This window comes from Rhinopithecus roxellana, chromosome 20 (assembly GCF_007565055.1).
Source record: "Rhinopithecus roxellana isolate Shanxi Qingling chromosome 20, ASM756505v1, whole genome shotgun sequence".
In the NCBI taxonomy this organism is placed as follows: Eukaryota; Metazoa; Chordata; class Mammalia; order Primates; family Cercopithecidae; genus Rhinopithecus; species Rhinopithecus roxellana.
The window spans coordinates 25,187,500-25,208,578 of NC_044568.1; the positions used below are offsets into that span (position 1 = coordinate 25,187,500).

The following is a 21,079-nucleotide window of genomic DNA, read 5'->3' on the forward strand; positions in this document are numbered from 1 at the left end:
GGACAGTGGGGAACAATGACTGATCATTGTGGTGGGACCATCTCTGCTCTTGCAATTCCTGAGTTTTATGACCTCGAGGGTCGCCTCAGGCCTTGAGTTATTCACACCCATTCTCCAAAGGGAACCTGAGGCATCTGCCAATTCAGCATATTCTGGGGGTCTGAAGGACCTTAGCATGGGCGGCTGAGTTGACCCCGTCATGAGACCATCGGAGTCCATTCTCTGGGAGTGGGCAGGGACCTGGCGGCTTCTGAGTCGAGTAGGGTTCTGGGTGGCCCAGTGCGTGGACGTTTACCTCATCCCTGTGGAACTTCCCTGACCTCGCGGGCACAGGGGCGGGGCCGCCGAGGGGGACGGGCTACGGGAGGGGTTTAGGCTTCCGCCCCCAGCCCGGAACCTTTCTTCTCCGTCCCTGGCAGGTTCCGGGAGCCTCGGCTAGTGGGGGCCGGAAGTGGAGGCGGTTGGTGGGGTTGGCGGGGCTAAGGGACGCTGCGTGGGCGGTGGTTTGCGAACTGCGGGTGGACTGAGTGTAGTGACCGGCGTCCTGCTGTCTCGCCCCGTCGCGGGTGGGCGAGGGTGGGTGGTGCGCGGCGGCGGCGGCGGAACGAACGCGGTGCGGGCGGGGCGCCAGCCGCTGGGCTCATGGCCTCCTGCGCGAGCATCGACATCGAGGACGCCACGCAGCACCTGCGGGACATCCTCAAGCTGGACCGACCCGCGGGCGGTGAGCGGGGGTTGCGGGGGTGGGCCCCAGGCGAGCTGACAAAAGGGCGGCGCGCGTCTGAACCGCCCTTGGGGCCCGCAGCTCCCTTAGGACCAGCTCTGGATCCTCCCGGCGGGTAAGGGTGGACGGGGATTGACTGTGCCCCTCGAAGGGCGCAGACCCCTGGGTGTGACCCCTCCCTATCTTGTCCTCAGGCTGTTCTGCTTCGTCCTTCAACGTCTGGGTTGAAGGTGAGGTCCCTTCTCTGAATCCGCTGGGTCCCTCTGGTTTCCTGGCCCCGAGGTCTCGAGTGTTCCTGGGACTGGCCTAGCTCCTCTTCCCTTTCGCCATGGTTCAGAGGCCTGGTCTGGGCTCCGTATATGGAATTCTGGGCCTAGGCTTAAGCGCGATGCTGAAGAGCCGCCGGTCCCCCCCATAACTTGCCCTTCTCTCTGGAATAAAGACTCCAGGCCTCCCGTTCTGAAACTGATTTCCAGGAGGAAGGTGTCCAGCCTCAATTCCGTGTTTTTTCTGGGATGAAGGCAAACCACAGACCTCACCACCCTGACTGAATTAGGCTACAAATATCTGCAAGCCCTAATTGGTTCCCATTCATTCATATTTCGCTTTGGCTCTTAATGATACCTCAGAGCTAGTCTTGCCTCCAAAGATTCCCCAAGACACAGTTAACAGGGTTGTAATATACTGTTGTCATTGAAAGAGAGGAGTGTCTGGATACTGTGATGGGCATAGGAAGGGTGGAGGCTGGTGAGTGCAGAGTGCAGGTCTGAGAGGGGAGAGTGGGCTAGGTCTGGTAATGTGAACAGGGTCTTGGATGTCAGGAAAGGCACCCAAGGCATGTATGTAGAAGCCACCTATTAGGAAAAGGAAATAGCACGTGTGGAGGCACTAGTTTACTGACAGGTTTAGGGATCTCTGAAGTGGCCGGTGATGACGGTGTGGGTGTACAGTGGAGAACTGATGTTTCCTCAGATCTTGTTCTTACACCTGCTGGGAGGCCCAGACTGGCTGCTTCTGGAAGCAGGCACTGGTGCTCACTAGGGGTGGATTCAACTAACCCCTACTTTCAGAAAATCCATCTGCTGCCTGAGACCACTGGGTCCTTTGTGCCAGGCCTGGAGTATGTGCCCTCTTCACTCATGAGTTGGGCGTGGACCTCTCCTGCTGCTCAGCTGCTTTGCAGACTAGACTCCGCAGAGATTTGGTAGAGCCTGACATAGCCAACCATGTACAGCCTGGGCCTGCTTTTTGGTTGTCCTCATGGTACCCTTCATGGAAGAGAGAGTGGTCAGCTTGTCACTGAACAGCTAAAGTGGCTCTGATCCGAATGAAGTGGCCTGGAGGCTTTCCTTATAACTCCTTTGTTTATTGATTGGCACTTGATTCCCTTGTTTGCCAAGCAGCTCTTTCTTATCTCCTCTCACTAGAGGAACAGGTCAGAACTCAGACTGTTGAGGGCTGGGCGCGGTGTCTCCCGCCTATAATCCCAGCACTTTGGGAGGCCGAAGTGGGTAGATTGCTTGAGGCCAGAAGTTCGAGACCAGCCTGGCCAACATGGTTTCCCAACATGGTGAAACCTCGTCTCTACTAAAAATATAAAAATTGGCCGGGCACAGTGGCTCACGCCTGTAATCTCAGCACTTTGGCAGGCCGAGGCGAGCGGATCACAAGGTCATGAGATCGAGACCATCCTGGCTAACTCGGTGAAACCCCGTCTCTACTAAAAATACAAAAAATTAGCCGGGCGTGGTGGCGGGCACCTGTAGTCCCAGCTGCTCGGGAGGCTAAGTCAGGAGAATGGTATGAACCTGGGAGGCGAAGCTTGCAGTGAGCCGAGATCACGCCACTGCATTCCAGCCTGGGCGACAGAGCAAGACTCCGTCTCAAAAGAAAAAAAAAAGCTGGGTATGGTGGCTCACGCCTGTAATCCCAGCACTTTGGGAGGCCAAGGCGCGTGGATCACAAGGTCAGGAGTTCGAGACCAGCCTGGCCAAGATGGTGAAACCCCGCCTACTAAAAATAAAAAAAAAGTAGTCGGGCATGGTGGAATGTGCCTGTAGTCCCAGCTACTCGGGGGGCTGAGGCAGGAGAAACCCTTGAACCTGGGAGGCGGAGGTTGCTGTGAGCCGAGATCGTGCCACTGCACTCTAGCCTGGGCAACAGAGCGAGACTCCATCTAAAAAAAAAAAAAAAATTAGCTGAGCTGTAATCCCAGCTACTTGGGAGGCTGATGCAGGAGAACTGCTTGAACCCAGAGGGTGGAGGTTGCAGTGAGCCAGGATCGCGCCAAAAGAACTGAAAGACTGTTGTGACTGGAAACTTGCTATGTTCCTGAATGTGGAGCCATAGGCTCCTTGCCATTTGGGGATTTTGGAAGTGGTATCTGAGCCTATGAGAGCGTTTGAAACCCAGCCAGTTGCAAAGAACTGAAATGCTGTCTTTCCTTACTCCACACTCTGTCCCATAGTTTCTCTCCTTTTGGTCCAGCTCCTTTATGTCCCTGCGTTCTGTGTTTACTTACCCAAGATAGCTTCTTCTGAGCCATTTCTGTGTGGGGCAGCCCCTTCCACATCTTACCAGTGCCCTTCCATGCCTTAGGAGCCCATCTTCTCTCCAGACTCTTGACACTACATTGGTCTAGGCCTTGATCTCTTTAACCCAGATTCTCAACCATTCTGCCTGCTATCTTAATCATCCCACTGGCCAGAACTGACCACGTCCCCTTCCACTGGCCAGAACTGACCACGTCCCCTTCCCCTTTGAAACTATGGTTCTCATGGCCCACAGGGAAGAGTCTAAGTGCCACAGCATCATACCTGATGCCTCTGCAGCTTTGTTTTCCCTCCATCCTTCCTGTGTTTGTGTGTTCTGGCCACATTAACTGCTGTATAAAGTCTTTCCTGACCCTTCCTATGCCCTCACTCAGAGTCCACAGAGTTCTGTAGTAACCCAGACCTGAGTATTAACTGGCCTCAAAGGGTCCTTGATGGCTTGTACCCCTCCCCCAGGCAGAAGAGCCTCATGCTCATCCTTGGTCCTGCATACATCAGTGTTTATGGAACGAGAGATGAACACAGGGCCCTCCTCCTCATGGACATGCTTTGCTCAGTTGAGTGTTCCTAGAACACCTCATAGTTCTTGAAGGAAATTCTGCAAGGGGAGAAGCTTGTGGGCAGGTCGAGCAACCTTATCAGAGTGACCCTCTCTGTCCCCAGGCCCCAGTGCAGAGAGCCCACGGCCATCCAGTGCCTACAATGGGGACCTCAATGGGCTTCTGGTCCCAGACCCGCTCTGCTCAGGTGATGGTACCTCAACAAATAAGACTGGTCTTCGGACCATGCCACCCATTAACCTGCAAGAGAAGCAGGTCATGTGAGTACCTAGGAGATGACAATGGTGGTGATGGTGTGTTTGGGGTGTCTGCCTAGCTGAAGCCATGAGATGGGGAGTGAGCAGGGCCAGCAGCCTCTGCTGCTTCCTCTCTAGATGACCTGGGGTGGAGCTTGAGCTTGCACTAGGATGAGAGGCAAGTACAAGTTCAAGGGTTTGGCCTGGATACCTGGTTTAAAATGAAAGTAGACTCATTCCCAAGGAAGGAGGTGAGCAAGCGGAGCTGTGGGTCTGGGGCCAGTGGACCAGGCAAAGCTGACATTGGACTAGATACCTTCAGCAGGCTGGCTATGTCCTCGCTTCCTCCCATCCCTGCCCATTGAGCCTTTAGGTGAATAAGAGACAAAGTTTTTGCACTCTTACCCACAGCTGTCTCTCAGGAGATGATAGCTCCACCTGCATTGGGATTTTGGCCAAGGAGGTGGAGATTGTGGCCAGCAGTGACTCTAGCATTTCAAGCAAGGCCCGGGGAAGCAACAAGGTAGGTACTAGAATGCTGTGGCATATATAATGTATAGGGGCACACCCAGCCTTTCCGGTCTCCCTCATGCTGCCAGTTCCTGTGGGGCCACCTTGACATTTTCCTAGTTTCAGGAAGCCAGGGCTGGGTGCCAAGCCTCTGTGGGAGTCTGGCTCCAGGAGGTAACAGTGGGTAGCTGGACTTGCATCTGTATCCTCTCCCATCCCCAGGGATGTTGGGGGCCACCTAGGCTCTGGGGAAGTTCCATGACTTTTCTCACCCTGGGTTCTCAGGTGAAAATTCAGCCTGTCGCCAAGTATGACTGGGAGCAGAAGTACTACTATGGCAACCTGATTGCTGTGTCTAACTCCTTCTTGGCCTATGCCATTCGGGGTGAGTAAAGACAGTGGGGAGGAAGGAATGTTATGCTGGACGTCCAACAGAGCCAGTTCCAACATCAGGCCACTCAGGCCGTAGGGGTACAATGGAAGGTTTGTCCATGCTGCCTCTTGGGGAGCTGGGTGGGAAAACCAAGCTTGAGACTATAGTGGTGGCAGGGAGACAGGCAGGGGCAGCGCTTCTCTGCTGCTGCCTGAGCCTGGATATGTACTCATGGTCCACTGCTTTCCTGATTCTAGCTGCCAACAATGGCTCCGCCATGGTGCGGGTGATCAGTGTCAGCACTTCGGAGCGGACCTTGCTCAAGGGCTTCACAGGCAGTGTGGCTGATCTGGCTTTTGCACACCTCAACTCTCCACAGCTGGCCTGCCTGGATGAGGCAGGCAACCTGTTCGTGTGGCGCTTGGCTCTGGTTAATGGCAAAATTCAGTATCCATTCCTTCCCGTGGGTGGTGGGACTGAAGAAGGGTGGGCGGAGCTTGGGTGTCACGCCTCTTCATTCACCTATCTAGCCCTTAACACCCTGCTCAGAGAAGAGATCTTGGTCCATATCCGGCAGCCAGAGGGCACGCCACTGAACCACTTTCGCAGGATCATCTGGTGCCCCTTCATCCCTGAGGAGAGCGAGGACTGCTGTGAGGAGAGCAGCCCGACGGTGGCCCTGCTGCATGAAGACCGGGTGAGGGGGCTGGCATGGCGAGGAGGCACCAGAGAAGCCATAGTGTGGGGATGGGCTGCACACTCACCTCTCTGTGCCTTCCAGGCTGAGGTGTGGGACCTGGACATGCTCCGCTCCAGCCATAGCACCTGGCCTGTGGATGTCAGCCAGATCAAGCAGGGCTTCATTGTGGTAAAAGGTCATAGCACGGTAAGCCTATGACTTCCTGCCTTCCCTGCCCTCCCCTTCCTCATATCCATCCTCTGTTCCCTATGTCCACAGCTGTCTGGGCAGCTTTACTAGCATTCTGCCCATGGGGACTCTGAGCTCAAAGTGGCCCTTGCCTGTGCAGTTTTCTCCTTACCTCGCAGCACCCTGCAGGTCTGGCCTTCTCTAGGGACCCTGTTCATTCAGTCAGTCACACAAGCATGCCAGTCCCACCATGAGTCAGCCCAGCTCATTACCATTCTCACTTGGAAGGGACTTGTTCTCACTCTAGTCAGCAAAGCTATTTGGGTTCTTTCTAGTGCCTCAGTGAAGGAGCTCTCTCCCCTGATGGGACTGTGCTGGCTACTGCGAGCCATGATGGCTATGTCAAGTTCTGGCAGATCTACATTGAGGGGCAAGATGAGCCAAGGTAAGGCAGGGCCTCAGGGACCAGGATCCTCCTGAGGTAGCCGACCGGACTACTCACTCAGGCCCCTCATCTGCCTACCTGCAGGTGTCTGCACGAGTGGAAGCCTCATGATGGGCGGCCCCTCTCCTGCCTCCTGTTCTGTGACAACCATAAGAAACAAGACCCTGAGTGAGTGAGTGGGCAGCCTAGTGGGTGGTGGGCTGGACCATGGCTCCCAGCAGGGGGCTCAGCCAGCCAGTCAGTACCTTGTTGCCTTGCAGTGTTCCTTTCTGGAGGTTCCTTATTACTGGCGCTGACCAGAACCGAGAGCTAAAGATGTGGTGTACGGTGTCCTGGACCTGCCTGCAGACTATTCGGTAAGGAGTGGTTGGAAGGCTGGGGGACTGGGCAGGGGCAGCAGGGTTGGGAATGTGGCTTCCTTCAGTTCTCAGCCTCATTCACTCTGCTTTGTGGCTCTCTAGCTTCTCCCCAGATATCTTCAGCTCAGTGAGTGTGCCCCCTAGCCTCAAGGTTTGCTTGGACCTCTCAGCAGAATACCTGATTCTCAGCGATGTGCAACGGAAGGTAGGCTGCCATGGGGTACCCTGGGCAGAGCTGGGATTATAGAGGAAGGCCGGGGGGCAGGTGGCGCATTGCAGCCCTTAGCCTCTGAGCTCAGCTAGGAACGTTCTGCCTGTGCAGGTCCTCTATGTGATGGAGCTGCTGCAGAACCAGGAAGAGGGCCATGCCTGCTTCAGCTCCATCTCGGAGTTCCTGCTCACCCACCCTGTGCTGAGCTTCGGTATCCAGGTTGTGAGTCGCTGCCGGCTGCGGCACACTGAGGTGCTGCCTGCCGAAGAAGAAAATGACAGCCTGGGTGCTGGTGAGCTGCCCCAGGGTCAGAGCTGTGTGTCCATATATCTAGGGGGTTGTGGAGGCACAGAGAGGGCCAGGGGCTTCATCATCCACACTCTCCTTTCAGATGGTACCCACGGAGCTGGTGCCATGGAGTCTGCGGCCGGTGTGCTCATCAAGCTCTTTTGTGTGCATACTAAGTGAGTGTTTGGGGAGGCCCATCAGTGCCCTGTCTGTGTCTGTCTCCACTCTACTGATCCTTGCCCTTGGAGCACTTTATTCTCCCCCTTCTTTTCCTGCAGGGCACTGCAAGATGTGCAGATCCGCTTCCAGCCACAGCTGAACCCTGATGTGGTGGCCCCACTCCCCACCCACACTGCCCACGAGGACTTTAGTGAGTAAGGCGTGAGAGGGAGGTAGGGTAAGTTGGACTGACCAGGGTCTGAGATCTGACTCAAGTGGCAACTTGCCCTGCAGCATTTGGAGAGTCTCGGCCTGAACTGGGCTCTGACGGCCTGGGGTCAGCCGCTCACGGCTCCCAGCCTGACCTCCGACGAATCGTGGAGCTGCCTGCACCCGCCAACTTCCTCAGTCTGAGCAGTGAGACCAAGCCCAAGTTGATGACACCTGACGCCTTCATGACACCTAGCGCCTCCTTGCAGCAGGTACTCTCCCAAGGTAGGGGGACCTGGGAATGCCTCAGCCATAGGCCACAGGCCTTATTCCCTGCATCTCCCCAGATCACTGCCTCTCCCAGCAGCAGCAGCAGTGGTAGCAGCAGCAGCAGCAGCAGCAGCAGCAGCAGCTCCCTTACAGCTGTGTCTGCCATGAGCAGCACCTCAGCTGTGGACCCCTCCTTGACCAGGTGAGGCAAGGGTCAGAGATGGAGGATGGCAGGGGCTGGTACCAGATGATGCCAAGCTCTGGCTGCTGACATCTCAACCTTCCCCCACCAGGCCACCTGAGGAGCTGACTTTGAGCACCAAGCTGCAGCTGGATGGCAGCCTGACAATGAGCAGCAGCGGCAGCCTGCAGGCAAGCCCACGCGGCCTCCTGCCTGGCCTGCTCCCAGCCCCAGCCGACAAACTGACTCCCAAGGGGCCAGGCCAGGTGTGTGAATGGGTGTGTGTGTGAAGTGTGGGGAGCAGGTGGGCGGCAGCAAGGAAGGTAGGTGGTGGGCTCCTCCCGACCCCCCTGCTGCTGATCCTGCTCTACCCGACATGGTCCATGTTTCCCTGAGGTCATTTCACCCTCTTGTGTTTCTTGGTGGGTGTCTTCTTAGCCTCTCTGTCCCCACCTCCTCTTCTAGGCTGTGGCCTTGTTTTTGACCTGTATCCCCACTTGACCTTTTGACCCTGTTGCCCCGTCTCTCATTACTACTAATACTAATGCCTCGTGTCTGTGCCCCCATCCCTGCCTCACCTCCTGTCACTTAAGCCCCCATCTTTGGCCCACCTCAGGTGCCTACTGCCGCCTCTGCACTGTCCCTGGAGCTGCAGGAAGTGGAGCCCCTGGGGCTACCACAAGCCTCCCCTAGCCGCACCCGTTCCCCTGATGTCATCTCCTCAGCTTCCACTGCCCTGTCCCAGGACATCCCTGAGATTGCATCTGAGGCCCTGTCCCGTGGTTTTGGCTCCTCTGCACCAGAGGGCCTCGAGCCAGACAGTATGGCTTCAGCCGCCTCAGCACTGCACCTACTGTCCCCACGGCCCCGGCCAGGGCCTGAGCTCGGCCCCCAGCTTGGCCTTGATGGAGGCCCTGGGGATGGAGATCGGCATAGTACACCCTCCCTCCTGGAGGTAGCCTTGACCCAGGAGGCCTCGACTCCTGACAGTCAGGTTTGGCCCACAGCACCTGACATTACTCGTGAGACCTGCAGCACCCTGGCAGAAAGGTGAGGAGCTTGGGAGGGGAAAAGTATGTTAGCAGGAGGGACTTCAGATAGATTCATCCTCTGCTGAGTTGGCCTGTCCTTCCAGCCCCAGGAATGGCCTTCAGGAAAAGCACAAGAGCCTGGCCTTCCACCGACCACCATATCACCTGCTGCAGCAACGTGACAGTCAGGATGCCAGTGCTGAGCAAAGGTGGGTGCCACTCTATACCATTGTTCTCATGGGGGGATGGGCAGCAAGTGGGCAGAGGCTTACTCCTCCTTCCCCTTCCCACAGTGACCATGATGATGAGGTGGCCAGCCTTGCCTCTGCTTCAGGAGGCTTTGGCACCAAAGTTCCTGCTCCACGGCTGCCTGCCAAGGACTGGAAGACCAAGGGATCCCCTCGAACCTCACCCAAGCTCAAAAGGAAAAGCAAGAAGGATGATGGGTAGGGAGGAATCCTAGGGAGGGAGAGGGTGGTCTCCAGGCTGCCTGACGTAGCCTGAGGTGCTTCTCACCTATGGCAGGGATGCAGCCATGGGATCCCGGCTCACAGAGCACCAGGTAAGTGAACGAGCCCACTTTGTACTTGTGGAACTTCCCTCTGCGGGGGTGGAGAAGGGCTCTGGGCCATTCCCTGGTCTGGTGTGTGGGGATGGGTGGGGCAGGCATCATGTGACTGTCAGTGCTATTGATAGGTGGCAGAGCCCCCTGAGGACTGGCCAGCGCTAATTTGGCAACAGCAGAGAGAGCTGGCAGAGCTGCGGCACAGCCAAGAAGAGCTGCTGCAGCGTCTGTGTACCCAACTCGAAGGCCTGCAGAGCACAGTCACAGGCCACGTAGAACGTGCCCTTGAGACCCGGCACGAGCAGGAGCGTATCCTTGAGACTGGTAGCACAACATGGCATAGGGATGGGGGCAGCATTCTTGGCCTGGGAAGGAGTACACGACCTGCTCCAGGCCTGTTCCTTAGCTACGGCGCAGAGCGGCGGCTGGAGCGAGCACTGGCTGAGGGGCAGCAGCGGGGAGGGCAGCTGCAAGAGCAGCTGACACAGCAGTTGTCCCAAGCACTGTCTTCAGCTGTAGCTGGGCGGCTAGAGCGCAGCATACGGGATGAGATCAAGAAGACAGTCCCTCCATGTGAGTTTTGCATGCAGACTCCTTTTGGGTGGTTCAGGTGGGAGTGGAGGTACCTGTCAAGCTTCTTCTCATGGCTCCACCTCCCCCTCTTCCCCTCTGCCAGGTGTCTCAAGGAGTCTGGAGCCTATGGCAGGCCAACTGAGCAACTCAGTGGCTACCAAGCTCACAGCTGTGGAGGGCAGCATGAAAGAGAACATCTCTAAGCTGCTCAAGTCCAAGGTGCTATAGGGCCCAAGATGTGGGTGGAGGTGGTTGTTCCTGGGCCTAGTCAGGCCAAGTTGGGCTCAGGTTTTCAGGTTTCTTTTTTTTTGTTTTGTTTTTGTTTTTCTTTTTTTTGAGATGGAGTCTCACTCTGCCTCCCAGGTTGGAGTGCAATGGTGCGATCTCAGCTCACTGCAACCTCCGCCTTCCGGGTTCAAGTGATTCTCCTGCCTCAGCCTGCCAAGTAGCTGGGGCTACAGGCGCACGCCACCACACCCAGCTAATTTTTGTATTTTTAGTGGAGACAGGGTTTCACCATGTTGGCCAGGGTGGTCTCGATCTCCTGATCTCGTGATCTGCCCACCTCGGCCTCCCAAAGTGCTAGGATTACAGGTGTGAGCCACTGCGCCCAGCAGGCTCAGGTTTTCAACTTGGCTCCCCCTTCTAACCCCAGAACTTGACTGATGCCATCGCCCGAGCAGCTGCAGACACATTACAGGGGCCGATGCAGGCGGCCTACCGGGAAGCCTTCCAGAGTGTGGTGCTGCCGGCCTTTGAGAAGAGCTGCCAGGCCATGTTCCAGCAGATCAATGATAGCTTCCGACTGGGGACACAGGAATGTGAGTGGGGTCATATGGCCCAAGGTGGGAAGGGTTATCCTCTTTCCTACTGTTCCTCTTATAGTCCCTGTGGTCACCCCTCAGACTTGCAGCAGCTAGAAAGCCACATGAAGAGCCGGAAGGCACGGGAACAGGAGGCCAGGGAGCCTGTGCTGGCCCAGCTGCGGGGCCTGGTCAGCACACTGCAGAGTGCCACTGAGCAGATGGCAGCCACTGTGGCCAGCAGTGTTCGGGCGGAGGTGCAGCACCAGCTGCATGTGGCTGTGGGCAGGTGTGTGGGCAGAGTACTGGGCAAGGTGGTGGGCTTGAGAAAGGCCAGACTGGGCTCCCTGTCCACTTCACCTCACTCACTTCCCTTTGCAGCCTTCAGGAGTCCATTTTAGCACAGGTACAGCGCATCGTCAAGGGTGAGGTGAGTGTGGCGCTCAAGGAGCAGCAGGCCGCCGTCACCTCCAGCATCATGCAGGCCATGCGCTCAGCTGCTGGCACACCTGTCCCCTCTGCCCATCTTGACTGCCAGGCGCAGCAAGCCCATATCCTGCAGCTGCTGCAGCAGGGCCACCTCAATCAGGCCTTCCAGCAGGTACGATAGGCGTTAGGCCCTGGTAAGGGTCACGTGTCTCTTGACAAGGCCCACACACCATACATTCCACCCACCAGCTTTGCACTTTCTGGCCCCAGCAGACTGTTCTTGGTTCCCTTTGGCCTCCAGGCCATTGTCCCTGCTGCTTCCTCTTCCTGGACCCCCTTCTTCCCACTTAGCCCACCTTGCTTTACAACTACCCTTCTCAGGAACCATTTCCCAATCCCCTAGGGTAACTATACAACCCTGCGGGGCTCTCTCTGAGTCCCTTTGGAGCCCTCACTAGCGCACCCTGTGGTCATCCTCCCTCAGGCCACACAGTTCAGATAAGCAGACATTCCATCCTGATATTTGCTATAAACACTGCTGCTTTTTTCTCCTCCAGGCACTGACAGCTGCTGACCTGAACCTGGTGCTGTATGTGTGTGAAACTGTGGACCCAGCCCAGGTTTTTGGGCAGCCACCCTGCCCACTCTCTCAGCCTGTGCTCCTTTCCCTCATCCAGCAGCTGGCATCTGACCTTGGCACTCGAACTGACCTCAAGCTCAGGTAAGTGGGGGCAGCCAGGAATGGGGAGATGAGCTGGGGAGTGGGGGAGTGGGAGTGAGCAGTTTGAAGCTGACACCTACTTCTGCCTTAATCCTCTCCCTAATTTTCTCCACCAATCCTCTCTGCCCTCACCCAGAGGGTTCCCTCTGGGCTTCAGTGCCACCAGGGGGCGCTCCCATCTGCTGTTGCCCACCTGTAACCTGTCCTTTCCCCCATCCCCAGCTACCTGGAAGAGGCCGTGATGCATCTGGACCACAGTGACCCCATCACTCGGGACCACATGGGCTCCGTTATGGCCCAGGTGCGCCAAAAGCTTTTTCAGTTCCTGCAGGCTGAGCCACACAACTCACTTGGCAAAGCGGCCCGGCGTCTCAGCCTCATGCTGCATGGTCTTGTGACCCCCAGCCTCCCTTAGCTGCTAAGCCTGCCTTGCCCAGGGGTGGGATGGCACTGAAGGCCATCAGACAGGCCTAGGCCGAGGCAGGGTCACGGCTGGCCTTTACCTGCTCAGGCCCCCATCTCTGGGGTGTTTGGGGGTCAGGGAGCAGGGAGCACTGGCTGTGGTCTACAGGGTGTGGTAGTCAGAAGGTTTAGGCTGGGCCCAGGGCAGGTATTGGGCCTGCTTGGGTTCTGCCATGCCTGGAGCATGACCCTGAGATCGTGACACCACTTGAGTGGAATTTTCCATGTTCCTTTTTACCTCTAATTTGGATCTTTTTGTTTTTGAAAAATACTGAGAAATTCAATTAAATGCTTTTGGAATAAAATGGAGTATATGTGTGCTTTTGGTTTGTCTTTGGTGTGACTCTCATAACTGCCCTCTGTTCGTTCCCTGCCCTCTCTTCCCTGTGGAGCTCTGTCTAGGCCAACCCAGCCAAGGGGCGGGGTTACCCACTCATCTGCTCCAACTGCCTTCCCAGATCTCCCTTCTCCCTCCTTTAATGGGGTGAAGGTCCAGGGGCCTGCTCAGCACCAGCCTGTGCTCCTGGGAATTTCTGCTCTCTGAGGTCCCTTCTCGCTCCTTTTCCCATTTGGGTGTTGGAGGCGGAGCCGCCAGCTGGGTTCGGAGCCCCACCCCCGGCTTTCATCCAATCACCGTCCCTCCCTCCGGGGGCTGGGCGGACGGGCTGCACTCCAAGCAGCTAGCTCCCGCACTAGGCTCTCAGCCAGGGATGATGCGCCGCTGCCAGTGCCGCTGCTGCAGCCACAGCTGCTGCTGGCAACCACCCCGTGCCCTGAGGCCATTGCTGTTGCTGCCCCTCGGTGAGTGCCCCTCGGTGAGGCCGTTGCTGTTGCTGCCCCTCGGTGTGGTCCGGGGCCCGGGCCACACCCCCTTCTCACCCAGCCAGGCCAGACTGGGCATAGGGTGTGTGGGAACACTGGGCACCAGGGTGGAGAAGAGTTGCAAGGGCTCCAGGAAGGTGTGCTGGTGACTTCAGGACAGAAAGTGAGAGGCACAAACAGCCCTAGTTATGGGGGAAGGACTCCAAAATTTGCATCCCCTCTTATGATAAAGGGAGACATGCCAATGGCAGGACTTATAGATTAGTCATAGGATCCCTAAGTCCTCTCTGAGGGTCTGGCCTGGATCCCAATACCTCTGCATCCTGCCCTGTCTCTCCAAAAATACCTATCTTTAGAGAGAGTTTGGAGGGCCAAGCAAAGCTTGTCTAAACCGCAGAGAGATGCACCTGTTTCTAGTCCCGGGCCTCTGGACCACCCTCCCCTCCACCCTGTCCTGATTCCTTCACGTGAACCCTCCTGATCCCACCTGGGGCCCCAGAAGCTCAGAGGAAGGGCTGACTTGGGGGACACAACATCCCCTCCCCCTGTGCAAATCCCAGTCTGGGTCTTACCTTGAAGGGGGCCTGGGTAGGTAATCCCCAGATTTGCCCTTTAGTTCCTTGGGGCACCCTTTTTCCGCTGAGTCACATCCCCAGAATGCTCCCAGGTAAACAAGCCCCCTGGGGGCTGGGGGAGAGCCCTGGCTCATCCTATCTACCATTCCCCCACCCCCACCCCACTTCTAGTCCTTGTACCTCCCCTGGCAGCAGCTGCAGCGGGCCCAAACCGCTGTGACACCATATACCAGGGCTTCGCCGAGTGTCTCATCCGCTTGGGGGACGGCATGGGCCGCGGAGGTGAGCTGGAGACCATCTGCAGGTACCAGCGGGTGCGAGGCAGTGGCCCAACCTGTGCCACCATTGGGGACTGAACCTTTTATTTCCCAAACCAAAATCTCCTTGCCTCACCTAATCCCCCTAATCCCACTCCCTTAACAGATCTTGGAATGACTTCCATGCCTGTGCCTCTCGGGTCCTGTTGGGCTGTCCGGAGGAGGCAGCTGCAGTGTGGGAATCACTACAGCAAGAAGCTCGCCGGGCCCCCCATCCGAATAACTTGCACACTCTGTGCAGCGCCCCGGTGCATGTTCAGGAGCACGGTACAGGCTCCGAAACCAACCAGGAGACACTGCCAGCTGCAGCACCTGCACTCCCCATGGTCCCTGCGCCCCCACTGCTGGCAGCTGCTCTGGCTCTGACCTACCTCCTGGGGCCTCTGGCCTAGCCTATCGGGTCAGGTGGCAGTGCCTGTGCCTCCAGCCCTTCCCTGGCGGTGGTTGTCCAGGCTCTGCAGAGCGCAGCAGGGCTTTTCATTAAAGGTATTTATATTTGTACTAAGCTCCTTCCTTTCTCCTGACTGCGGCCTTGCTTGGCTGGGGCCAGGGACTCCCAGAAACGGATCCTTTGCTTGGATGGAATGGGCGGGGCTGAGGGCCACCACAGGGGACTCAATCTTCCTCCTTACAAACACTGGTTTCCCAGTGGCAGTGCAAAGCTTTCCATTTCGTGCAGGTCCCAAGAGCTCCTCCAGTGGAGACCGGAGATCTGCCGGAATGCACAGTCTTCCTCTACCTTCCTGTGCTGGCTGGGGTCGGGAGGGCGGGGTCTCAGCCCTGCACTCCTAGCACTGCCTACCCCTTCCATCCCAGCCCCTGGGGGCCAGGTGAGCTGGTGAAGTGCCCTTGATCTCAGCTCCACCCCCTTCCCAGCCTCTGGGCTCCTGACCATTTCACCTCCTCCTCTCTCTGCCTGTCACCTCAGCCTTCAAGGCACAGCACAGACTGTGTGCTCAGTCCCTTCCTCTGGGTTTCTGGTCTATCTGAAGGAGGCCTGTTCTAGAAGGTGGGGAGCCTCTGTTGAAGTCCACATTCAAGCCCCTGATAGGACCTGAAGTGGCAAAAACTGGGGTCACTGTAAGGGTTCCTCTCGCCTCTGCTCTCCACAACCTTGTTCTTTGAGAAGAGGTAGGCGGTGTGTTGTCAAAACAATTGCAGAAGGCTTTCTGGAAGCCGTGGAATGACAGCATGTGGTGTGCGAGGAGCCCCTCTTCATACCGGTGGAAAGGAAGAGCAAAATCAGCTAGGCAGAATCTGAGGAAGGAGGAAGCCTTCTGGGGGTGGGACCTTCTTCTGATCAGCCTTCTCCCACCACTGTCAGGATCCTATTCCAAGCCATCACACCACGGTTTACAGAGGCACTGCTATAGTCTCCTCATTGACTTATATTATCGCTCCCTTCACTTTATTTTTTATTTATTTATTTTTTTTGAGATGGAGTCTTGCTCTTGTCACCCAGGCTGGAATGCAGTGGCGCGATCTTGGCTCACTGCAACCTCCACCTCCCAGGTTCAAGCAATTCTCCTGCCTCAGCCTCCCTAGTAGCTGGGGTTACAGGTGCCCGCCACCATGCCCAACTAATTTTGTATTTTTAGTAGATGGGTTTTGCCATGTTAGCCAGGCTGGTCTCGAACTCCTGACCTTAGGTGATCTGACCCCCTTGGCCTCCCAAAGTGCTGGGATTACAGGCATGAGCCACCATGTTCGGCCTTATTCTTTACTTTCTAAATTGAAAAACTCAGCCGGGCGCAGTGGCTCACTCTTGTAGTATCACCTCCTCTAGGAACTATTCCCTAACCCTGACTACAAGCTGAATCAGAAGGCTCCTCTAGGTCCACACAGCTCCTGATAGCACTAGCTTGTTATTGTCTAGGTACAGGTCAGAATTCCCCACTGTGGATTCCCCAAGGGCAGGAAGTCCTTTTTGTCACAATCCTCGTTGTGTCTCTAGCATCCATCCTAGGGCTGGATATAAAGGGTGCACTTGTGGGAGGGTGTGGAATGAAAGATAGAACTCTTAAGTCCAGCATGGGTAGCGCAACAGTCAGCAAGAGCTTGGACTGAGAATGACCCCACTGTGGAGGTGTGTCATTTTGGGGTGGCACCTTTACCCTGGGCATACTGCTAGGAAGGATGGTGCTGGGGCTGTATACCCCAGAAGGCTTCCAGAGCTGGTCTTGGATGACCAGGAGCAGGGGCCTGGCTGTTCTGGCCAGCCATCAGGGAGATTACCATCCTCCTGCTGTGACCTACTTTTCCCCTGGTTTTTGCTCTCTAAGTCCTTAGTCTTCCATGGAATAGAGTGGGGCTTGGGGAGGGAGGAAAGAATCTGCTCTCTGGCCAGGGGCTTAAGGGCTTTGTGTGTTTTATCCTAGAGCTGGAGGAGAGGGGTGGGCTGATAGCCAAGCTGGCTGGGCCCTGGGCACAGCTGCCCAGGCCAGAGCATTATGGTGATGGTGTTTCTCACATTTGAAGCACTGTGGACAAGGAGTTCCTTATTGTTCTGAGAAAGCCTGAGGGATGGATGTCCTGAATCCAGTCCCCTCTGCATTAATGTATCTCTTCACCTAAGGACCTCCCTCCTGCTCTTCTCCAGAGCCCAAACCAGCACATAGTAAGGGTTCAATAAATATTTGTTAATTAATGCACTGAATGTCTGTAAAACAGGAGTGTTTGTAGATTTCTGAGTGCCATCAACCTGGAATTCATATTACTTTTAACCCTCACAACAACTCTGTAAGGTCAGGATTATGACCCCCCCCCCCCCGCTTATATTTTATTTTTTTATTTTTATTTATTTATTTATTTATTTATTTATTTATTTATTTATGAGACGGAGTCTCGCTCTGTTAGTGCAGTGGCGCAATCTCAGCTCACTGCAAGCTCCGCCTCCCGGATTCACGCCATTCTCCTGCCTCAGCCTCCCAAGTAGCTGGGACTATAAGTGCCCGCCGCCATGCCCGGCTAATTTTTTGCGTTTTTAGTAGAGACGGGGCTTCACCGTGTTAGCGAGGATGGTCTCGATCTCCTGACCTCGTGATCTGCCCGCCTCGGCCTCCCAAAGTGCTGGGATTACAGGCGTGAGCCACTGCACCCGGCCTTTATTTTATTTTTTGAGACAAAGTCTCATTCTGTCACTCAGGCTGGAGTGCAGCAACCCAATCCTGGCTCACTGCAGCCTTGACCTCCTGGGCTCAAGCGATTCTCCAGCCTCAGCCTCTTGTGTAGCTAGGACTATAGGTCTGTGCTACCACACCCAGCTAATTTTATACTTTTGCAGAGACAGGGTCTCATTATGTCACCTAGGCTGGTCTTGAACTCTTGGCCTCAAATGATCCTCCTCCCTCAGCCACCCAAAGTGTTGAGATTACAAGCACGGAGCTAACCTTATTATATAGCTAAGAAAAATGAGGCTCATGGGTCAGGCGTGGTGGCTCATGCCTATAAGCCCTGCATTTTGGGAGGCTGAGGCAGGTGGATCACCTGAGGTCGGGAGTTCGAGACCAGCCTGACCAACATGGAGAAACCCTGTCTCTACTAAAAATACAAAAAATTAGCTGGGTGTGGTGGTGCATGCCTATAATCTCAGCTACTCAGGAGGCTGAGGCAGGAGAATTGCTTGAACCTGGAAGGCAGAGGTTACGGTGAGGCAAGATCATGCCATTGCACTCTAGCCTGAACAAGAGTAAAACTCCATCGCAAAAAAGAAAAAAGAAAAAGAAAAGGAAAAATGAGGCTTATGGCCCAGCGCAGTGGTCCATGCCTATAATCCCAGCACCTTGGAAGGCTGAGGTGGGAGGATCACTTAAGGCCCTGTCTCAACAAATAGGCCAGGCGTGGTGGCTCAGGCCTGTAATCCCAGCACTTTGGGAGGCTGAGGCTGGCGGATCACCTGAGGTTGAGGAGAATTTGAGACCAGCCTAACCAACATGAAGAAACCCTCTCTCTATTAAAAATACAAAATTAGGCCAGGCGCGATAGCTCACACCTGTAATCCCAGCACTTTGGAAGGCTGAGACAGGAGAATCGCTTGAACCTGGGAGGCAGAGGTTGCAGTGAGCCGAGATCATGCAATTGCACTCCAGCCTGGAAAACAAGAGCAAAACTCCGTCTCAAAATACATAAATAAATAAGCAAGGCCGGGCGCGGTAGCTCAAGCCTGTAATCCCAGCACTTTGGGAGGCCGAGACGGGCGGATCACGAGGTCAGGAGATCGAGACCATCCTGGCTAACACGGTGAAACCCCATCTCTACTAAAAAATACAAAAATCCCATCCTGGCTAACACGGTGAAACCCTGTCTCTACTAAAAAATACAAAAAATAAGCTAGCCGGGCGAGGTGGCTGGCGCCTGTAGTCCCAGCTACTCGGGAGGCTGAGGCAGGAGAATGGCGTAAACCCGGGAGGCGGAGCTTGCCGTGAGCTGAGATCCGGCCACTGCACTCCAGCCTGGGCGACAGAGCGAGACTCCGTCTCAAAAAAAAAAAAAAAAAAAAAAAAATCTAGCTGGGCGAGGTGGCGGGTGCCTGTAGTCCCAGATACTTGGGAGGCTGAGGCAGGAGAATGGCGTAAGCCCAGGAGGCGGAGCTTGCAGTGAGCTGAGATCCGGCCACTGCACTCCAGCCTGAGCGACACAGCCAGACTCTGTCTCAAAAAAAAAAAAAAAAAAAGCAAGTCAGGCATGGTGGTGCGTGCCTGTAGACTTAGCTATTTGGGAGGCTGAGGTATAGAGGGATTTTAAGGAATCAGAGAGACCAATGGGGTTCAGGAGGATATTTATTAATTATTTAGGTGCATCGGCCCAGTCGGATTAAAATCCGAAGGACTGAGCCCTGAACAGAGAGTTAAGTTACCTTTTAAGCATTTTGTGGGGCAGGAGGAGATCTTTGCGGGGGGAAGCATATTACAGAAGCAAGATACAAAGCCCGTTATTAAATTAATTGAGACATGCATTACATCATTTCTTACTTTTCAAGGAAAAGCATGCTTTACGACTTGAGTTTATCTGTCTAGTTGACCTTGCAACTGCACAGCTAGGGAAACGGGGTCTTCACAATGCCTGGGAAGGGAGGGGAGATAAGGCTCACTAGCCGCAGAAAAACAGGCAGTTAATTTTTAAAGGACTCCAGCTCTTTCTCTTTCTCAGGGGAAATTGGATTTTCTTTTTTCTTTTTTTTTTTTTGAGACAGAGTCTCGCTCTGTCGCCCAGGCTGGAGTGCAGTGGCTGGATCTCAGCTCACTGCAAGCTCCGCCTCCCGGGTTCACGCCATTCTCCTGCCTCAGCCTCCCAAGTAGCTGGGACTACAGGCGCCTGCCACCTCGCCCGGCTAGTTTTTTGTATATTTTTTTTTTAGTAGAGATGGGGTTTCACCGTGTTAGCCAGGATGGTCTCGATCTCCTGACCTCGTGATCTGCCCGTCTTGGCCTCCCAAAGTGCTGGGATTACAGGCTTGAGCCACCGCGCCCGGCCTGGATTTTCTTATATACAACTGAGTTTCTGCTTACACATTCTTCAATTTCTTTTAATTCCTGTTCCAGAGGCAAAGGATCCCTTGAGCCTAGGAGTTCAAGGTTACAGTGAGCTTTGATTAATGCCACGCACTCCAGCCTGGATGACAGAGCAAGACCCTGTCTCTATTAAAAAAAATTAAAAATGCGCTGGCCGGGCGCGGTGGCTCAAGCCTGTAATCCCAGCACTTTGGGAGGCCGAGACGGGTGGATCACGAGGTCAGGAGATTGAGACCATCCTGGGTAACACGGTGAAACCTCGTCTCTACTAAAAATACAAAAAACTAGCCGGGCGAGGTGGTGGGTGCCTGTAGTCCCAGCTACTCGGGAGGCTGAGCCAGAAGAATGGCGTAAACCCGGGAGGCGGAGCTTGCAGTGAGCTGAGATCTGGCCACTGCACTCCAGCCTTGGCGACAGAGCCAGACTCCGTCTCAAAAAAAAAAAAAAAAAAAATTAAAAATGCTGGGTGCAGTGGCTCACGCCTATAATCCCAGCACTTTGGGAGGCCGAGGCCAGTGGATCACCTGAGTTCAGGAGTTCAAGACCAACCTGGCCAAAATTTAAAACATAAAATGAGGCTAATGAGGCAGATGTCTTGCTTAAAGTCAAACAGCTCTGGAAGTGTCAGAGCTGGGATTTGATCCCAGGTATGTTTGGCCCCAAAGTCCATACCCTTAATTATTGCACTAGACTTTTGGAAACAATTTTTTAACTTTTTTTTTTTTTTGAGACGGCGTTTCACTCTTGTTGCCCAGGCTGGCGTGCAATGGCGCGATCTCGGTTCACTGCAACCTCTGCCTCCTGGGTTCAAGCAATTCTCCTGCCTCAGCCTCCCAAGTAGCTGGGATTACAGGCGCCCGCCACCACACCTAGCTAATTTTTGTATTTTTGGTAGCAATGGGGTTTCACCATGTTAGCCAGGCTGGTCTCGAACTCCTGACCTCAGATGATCTGCCCACCTGGGCCTCCAAAAGTTCTGGGATTATAGGCGTGAGGCACCGCGCTGGCCACCATTGTTCTTTTTAAATGAAATCTTGTATGAAACCTTACTACGGCTGGGTGTTGTGTCTCACGCCTGTAATCCCAGCACTTTGGGAGGCCGAGGAGGGCAGATCACCTGAGGTTAGGAGTTCGAGACCAGCCTGGCCAACATGGTGAAACCCTGTCTCTACTAAAAATACAAAAGGGCTGAGCATGGTGGCTCACACCTGTAATCCCAGCACTTTGGGAGGCTGAGGTGGGTGGATCAGGAGGTCAGGAAATCGAGACTATCTCGGCTAACACGGTGAAACCCTGTCTCTACTAAAAATGTAAAAAATTAGCCA

At 55.0% G+C, this 21,079-nt stretch overlaps 2 protein-coding genes across 4 annotated transcripts; both read left to right on the forward strand.

Annotated features, from left to right (window-relative positions):
- Positions 1-398: 398 nt before the first annotated feature.
- EDC4 (enhancer of mRNA decapping 4) lies at positions 399-12,839 on the forward strand. 2 transcript variants are annotated; one of them, XM_010355073.2, is made up of 30 exons: positions 467-724; positions 919-954; positions 3,940-4,096; positions 4,484-4,595; positions 4,868-4,967; positions 5,213-5,402; positions 5,505-5,652; positions 5,737-5,841; positions 6,159-6,268; positions 6,353-6,436; positions 6,529-6,624; positions 6,730-6,832; positions 6,950-7,130; positions 7,230-7,302; positions 7,405-7,496; positions 7,580-7,767; positions 7,843-7,967; positions 8,059-8,212; positions 8,563-8,996; positions 9,082-9,186; positions 9,271-9,423; positions 9,503-9,539; positions 9,674-9,851; positions 9,960-10,115; positions 10,219-10,334; positions 10,771-10,936; positions 11,021-11,207; positions 11,300-11,519; positions 11,905-12,068; positions 12,291-12,839. In XM_010355073.2, exons 1-30 carry the CDS (start codon positions 643-645, stop codon positions 12,481-12,483), a joined length of 4,245 nt encoding a protein of 1,414 aa, XP_010353375.1. In that variant the 5' UTR covers positions 467-642; the 3' UTR covers positions 12,484-12,839. The 2 variants fall into 2 exon arrangements, with proteins under 2 accessions (XP_010353376.1, XP_010353375.1); XM_010355074.2 differs by lacking the exon at positions 919-954 and having other exon boundaries at positions 399-724; positions 12,291-12,835.
- Positions 12,840-13,038: 199 nt separating this feature from the next.
- On the forward strand, positions 13,039-16,911 carry NRN1L (neuritin 1 like). 2 transcript variants are annotated; one of them, XM_030924628.1, is made up of 3 exons: positions 13,039-13,331; positions 14,099-14,231; positions 16,723-16,911. In XM_030924628.1, exons 1-3 carry the CDS (start codon positions 13,241-13,243, stop codon positions 16,778-16,780), a joined length of 282 nt encoding a protein of 93 aa, XP_030780488.1. In that variant the 5' UTR covers positions 13,039-13,240; the 3' UTR covers positions 16,781-16,911. The 2 variants fall into 2 exon arrangements, with proteins under 2 accessions (XP_030780488.1, XP_010353374.1); XM_010355072.2 differs by lacking the exon at positions 16,723-16,911 and adding an exon at positions 14,351-14,745 and having other exon boundaries at positions 13,042-13,331.
- Positions 16,912-21,079: the final 4,168 nt, after the last annotated feature.

Coding starts and splice junctions, on each gene's coding strand:
- EDC4 (XM_010355073.2), top strand. CDS start 643: ATGGCCTCCTGCGCGAGCATCGACATCGAGGACGCCACGCAGCACCTG. Junction 725..918: donor GCTGGACCGACCCGCGGGCG/GTGAGCGGGGGT, acceptor TCTTGTCCTCAG/GCTGTTCTGCTTCGTCCTTC. Junction 12,069..12,290: donor CGAACTGACCTCAAGCTCAG/GTAAGTGGGGGC, acceptor CCCCATCCCCAG/CTACCTGGAAGAGGCCGTGA.
- NRN1L (XM_010355072.2), top strand. CDS start 13,241: ATGATGCGCCGCTGCCAGTGCCGCTGCTGCAGCCACAGCTGCTGCTGG. Junction 13,332..14,098: donor ATTGCTGTTGCTGCCCCTCG/GTGAGTGCCCCT, acceptor CCCCACTTCTAG/TCCTTGTACCTCCCCTGGCA. Junction 14,232..14,350: donor GAGCTGGAGACCATCTGCAG/GTACCAGCGGGT, acceptor CTCCCTTAACAG/ATCTTGGAATGACTTCCATG.